Source organism: Peromyscus leucopus, chromosome 17 (genome assembly GCF_004664715.2).
Source record: "Peromyscus leucopus breed LL Stock chromosome 17, UCI_PerLeu_2.1, whole genome shotgun sequence".
Classification (NCBI taxonomy): domain Eukaryota; kingdom Metazoa; phylum Chordata; class Mammalia; order Rodentia; family Cricetidae; genus Peromyscus; species Peromyscus leucopus.
The window spans coordinates 25,537,217-25,542,687 of record NC_051077.1 but is presented as its reverse complement, the minus strand read 5'-3'; the positions used below and the strand labels follow the sequence as shown (position 1 = coordinate 25,542,687).

General features: G+C 42.4%; 1 protein-coding gene across 1 annotated transcript; it reads right to left on the bottom strand.

Annotated features, from left to right (window-relative positions):
* Nucleotides 1-346: 346 nt before the first annotated feature.
* Nucleotides 347-4,899, bottom strand: LOC114695177 (disintegrin and metalloproteinase domain-containing protein 24-like). The gene is given in 4 exon segments (XM_028872388.2): nt 347-1,735; nt 1,738-2,848; nt 2,930-2,978; nt 4,775-4,899. Coding segments are annotated over 4 exon segments (2,481 nt in total). The 3' UTR covers nt 347-539.
* Nucleotides 4,900-5,471: the final 572 nt, after the last annotated feature.

The window sequence follows — 5,471 nt, the reverse complement described above, 5'->3', positions numbered from 1 at the left end:
AGAAGCAGTAACTAAAAATCTCCCAGCATCACCCCCCACCCTCCCAAAAAAGGGCTGAATGAATTCAGCACAATTCTACAAGACCACTGAAGAACCACTAATGTCAATAGTCAGTGAACTAATTCATGAATAATGAGTGGTATCTTCAGCAAAGGAGCCTTACCACCAAGATGTGGAGAATCCTAATGGACTGGCAATAGTAGGCTATGAAATTTTGATGGCTCTATGGAACCACCTTTGGTCAATGATTCAAAAAGGTGCAACCCACAAAAGTTTTTTTTTTAACTAGAAAATGAGATAAAGTAAACTAAAAAATTGAAATAAGTTACATAATTTCTTCAGAGTATGAAGAGTAGCAATATGATAGTTTTTATTTTCATTGCATGATCGAAGTATATTCGTCTGGCTCATCATAGATTGCTGGGATGTTTTATCAGTAGCATATAATACACACAATAGCATTTCTCCCACCAGAACACTAAAAATTTCTATGTGGGAAATTCCATTAAATGGTAAAGATAGTTTTCGAAGCAATGGTTCTATTCTGTGTTAGTTGAAGTGGTTGAAGTTGAAGTGCTAGTCTCTTCTTCCTCGAGTGATGGTTCCGTCGTCTCTTTGTCCTCAGGTGATGGTGGAGTGCCCGAAAAAAGCCAAAGAAATAAAAGGGAAAGAAAAACCACAAAAGAAATAGGAAATAACCAACTTATTAAGTTATTTTTCTGTGATTTCTTCACCCTCTCCTTCTCCTTGTCCTTGTCCTTCTCCTTGTCCTTGTCCGTGTCCTTGTCATCCTCTCTCTCATCAGTTTCGTTTCTAGGTGAACCACTGTCAATACTCCCTCCAGTTCCGTTGACCAGGCAGTGTGGTGGGCTCCAGCCAGGGTCGCAATGGCAGTGATGTTTGTTATTGCAGACTCCGTTCTTGTTGCAGGTCTCTGGTGAACAATCGCTTCTCCAAAGTGACTTACTGACGCACTTTCTGTTGATGCACACATGCTCTGGACCACAGCTTGTGCCGTCTTTTATGTCCCCCAGGTCAGGGATGGTCATCCCAAAGTGGTAGTCAATACTCCAGCAGCTGACTCCATTGAAATGAGTCCAGTGTGCAGTATAGTGACTCCTCCAAAAGGGAAGCTTCTTCACTTCGTTACACTGAACTCTTCCACAGAGGATATCCGAACTATTACATTTCACATATACATTGTCCATGATTCCACAGTTACCAAAACGATCACCATAAGTATTGAGTTCCTGGTAGCAACTATCAGATGCTTTCCTGGCATCCTTGCCAAAAACTCTCCGGCAGTGTTCGTCATGGCTGTTACATCTTTTTTCATAGCAGTAGCCACCATTAGTGCAAGAGCTCCCGTCCTGCATAAAAACATCTTCAGGGCACTCATGTGAAGTTCCATTACACCATTCTGGAAGGTCACATTCATTCTCCGGAATTCTACACAGAGTGCCAGATGGCAGGATTTGGCATAGGTTGCTGCAGCATAGCCCAGTGGCACAGTCAGCTTCAGCCTTGAGAGTACAGCCAGGCAGACAACAGAGACTATATTTACACTCTTCAGGGGATCCACAATCACACTCCTCGCCTTGATCAACCACCCTGTTCCCACAGAACTTAAATGGGAAGAAAGCCGAAGAGTTGGGCTTATTGTGCATACAGCTTGTTTTGGCTGTGTTTTCCCACAACACAGCGTAACTACAGTTGCTAAATTTTCTGGATCCTTCATTGTAGCAGACATCACACATGGTTCCATGCCACATGTACAAAATATCCCATCATGGGGCATGCCCAAATTATGACCTATCTCATGTGCCACGATATGTCCAAAGGTGAAGAAATTCTCTCCCAAGAGACTCTCAACACCACAACCAAATGTCTTATTACATATTGTTCCAACATAGGCTATGCCAAAATAGTTACTAAAATTATAATTCACAAGGAGATGTGCAATGTCATGTGGTATGTAAGAATCAAGGTTTTCTCTCTTCCACTTACAAAATGCTGGCAAGAGAGTATATATATCTTTCACTGGTATGGGGTTTTTATTATTCCAGATTTCCAGTCCTAGTAAATCCACATTAATATCAGCTGGAAATAAGAAGAAATTTAGTCCACTCATAATCATGAATACATCTTGTATCACAAGAGAAGCATTACTTTTTCGATAAAGGAATTGTTTATGGTCTATAACCAATGCCAGTTCAATATTCAGTCTGTGAGTCCACCAATCCCCATAGACAATTTGTGTTACAGAAGAGTTATCATCCTCTTGAAGTCTCACTTGCGCTGCTCTTTCTTCATCTGGTAATCCACATCTCATGGAAGGTAATTGAGCTTTGTCATTGTCTATCTTATAAACCAGATGCTCAAATGTGGAAGAAGTGCTCTTGGGTTTAATTTCATAAGCTGTATCATTTATCTGTAATGTTCCTTGCAAGCCCCCAAAACAGGTGGTAAGAGCAACCATGGATTCTGGGTCCCCTTCCACAAAACCAAGGTAGTAACAGTCATTCTGGACAAAAGGTTGGTCTTCAAAGAGGACTCCTTGGTCACTGTAGGTGAAGACGGAGAGATGTCTGGATACCAAAAAATTCTTGGGCTTCATGGAGATAATGTGTCTCTGGCCTCCAAAGTGCAGTCTATAGGACTTCCAGCCTGCAAGACTCATGTCTCTACTAGAGACAGCTACCCTCAAGGGTATCACTACTTCTGGAAGACTTTTGAATTCAGCACACCAGCTCAGGGGCCATACAGAAGGAAAGAACAACACCTTCCACCATATCTGCAAGAGACTGATCCTCACCTGTACTAGAGCCTCACTCATAGCCACCTTGTCCTACTAGAGAGAGCAAAGGAGAATGGGATGTGGTTCTGCTGCCTTGATATTTCCTTTGCTTTGATCTCATGCAGCACTGACCTTTAATGGTCTGTCTTCTGGAAGACTGGATCCATCAGAGCAGGAGGACCTTAAGAAACAGGGGGGAAAAAGCAGAGATGAAGAGGGGCTTCAAAGTCCTTGAACTCCTGGCTGTACAGCCCATCTCTCTAGCCCCTTGGCCCTGGGGGCACATACTGTGCCCCTCCCCAACCCATCACAGCCCCAGAGACTGGGAAACAGCATTCTCCCCTGCCCCCTCACCAACCATCCCATGTGGCACCAGTGACCACTAGAGCCATAGATCCATTCCATCTGCACTAACTGGAAGAAGAGAGACTCCCAGAGGCACAGGCTCCACTTGTATGGATTGGAGGAAGAAATGGGCAGGTGGCAGTGTAAGAATGCATTCAACAACACCAAGAGCAATATGGCACCATCAGAAATGAATGGTTCTACAACAGCAAGACCTGAGCATCCCAAGAAAGATGAATCAGAAGAAAACAACCATAAAATAACTTTATGAAGATGATAGAGGACCTTAATGAGGAAATGAAAAATTCCCTTAAAGAAATGGAGAAAAAGCTGGGCAGGAGTGGCACATGCCTTTAATCCCAGCACTCAGGAGGCAGAGGCAGATGGATCAATGAGATATTCTATGTCAAAGATAGATTTAAACAAAATCTATTCACAAATCCAGCCCTACAGAAAGTACTAGAAGGAAAACTCCAACCAAAGGAAGTTAGCTTCACCCAGGAAAACAAAACACAGGCAATAGATAACTTCACACCAGCAAATCCCAAAGAAGGGAAATACACACACACACACACACACACACACACACACACACACACACACACACTACCACCAAAAAACACCCCTCAAAATAACAAGAATTAATAATCACTGGTTATTAGTATCCTGTACAATAAAGGAACTTCCAGAAACATCACCATCCTTGACTTCAAGCTCTTCTATAGAGCTATAGTAATAAAAACAGCTTGGTATTGGCATAAAAACCAACATGTGGATCAATGGAATAGAATAGATAAATCTGACATTAATCCATACATCTATGAACACCTGATTTTTGACAAAGAAGCTGAAACTGTACAATGGAAAAAAAGAAAACCTCTTCAACAAATGATGCTGGCATACCTGGATGTGGACATGTAGAAAAATACAAATAGCTCCCATGTCTATCACCATGCATAAAACTCAAGTTTTTTCGGTCAGGTTCAGTGCATATGGATTTATGTTGAAGTCTTTGATCCACTTGAACTTGAGTTTTGTGTAGGGTGATAAATATGGATCTGTTTGTAATTTGCTACATGCAGACATCCAGTTTGACCACCACCATTTGTTGAAGATGCTGTCTTTTTTCCTATGTGTATTTCTGGGTTCTTTATCAAAAATCAGGTGTCCATAGGTGTTTGGATTTATGTCTAGGTCTTCCATTCAATTCCATTGTTCAATGTGTCTGTTTTTTATGTCAATATTTTGCTGTTTTTATTACTATAGCTCTGTCCTACAGCTTGAAATCAGGAATGGGGAGGTCTCCAGCAGTTTTTATCCGTCAAGACTGTTTTAGCTATCCTGGGTTTTTGTTGTCATCATGGTTGTTTATCCATATGAAGCTGAAAATTCTCCTGTCAAGATCTGTAAAGAATTATGTTGGCAGCTCCCTGCCCCACCCCACCCCCAGGTCCCCAGACCTGGGGCAGGAAGAATTTCACCCATGAGCCTCCGGCACCAGGCCATTCATTACCATTATGGCGAATGAGTACAGGGTGGCCAAATGGGAGGCAGAGAAAGAGGCAGACAAAGAAACACAATTCATGTGCTGTGGAGAGAGGCAGATCTGAAGAGGCAAGGGTGGTGAGGAACAGGCTGAGGTAGATGCTCTGTTTTTCACCCAGGGCCATGGCAATGTCTGGGGCTTGGCTGCTGCCAAGGGCCATGACTTGGTTCATGGCTCTGATGCAGTTGCGGGGTTTTGTATTGATGTCCATGGCTCCTGTTATCACCAAGGGCCCTATGGAAGCCTGGAGTCTGAGCCACTACCTGTGACCTAGTTGATGTCTAAGGGGTGTACCCCCATAAGGGCATGATAATCCAGGATTCCTAGGCTGCCACTCAGGACCATACAGCCCAGATTTGGTTTGAAAGTATTTTATTGAGTATTTTTGCATCTATGTTCATAAGAGAAATTGGTCCATAATTCTCTTTCTTATTGACTCTTTATGTGCTTTTGGTATCTGGGTAAATGTGGCCTCATAAAATGAATTTGGCAGTGTTCCTTTTGTTTCTATTTTGTGGAATAATTTAAGGCATGTTGGTTTTATACGTTCCCCCCGCCCCCAACTGTCAATATTTTCTTTGCTTTATTTAAGGGATTTATTCATTTGCTGTGACTGTTTGATTGTGATTTCCTGGATTTCTTTAAGGGATTTACTTCCTATTTTAGGGCCTCTATCATCTCATACAGCTCTTTTTCTTGTGCTTGAGCTATGTTGAAACATTCAGGGCCTATTGTGGTAGGACAGCTGAGCTCCAGTGGAGACATATTGCCCTGACTGTTTTG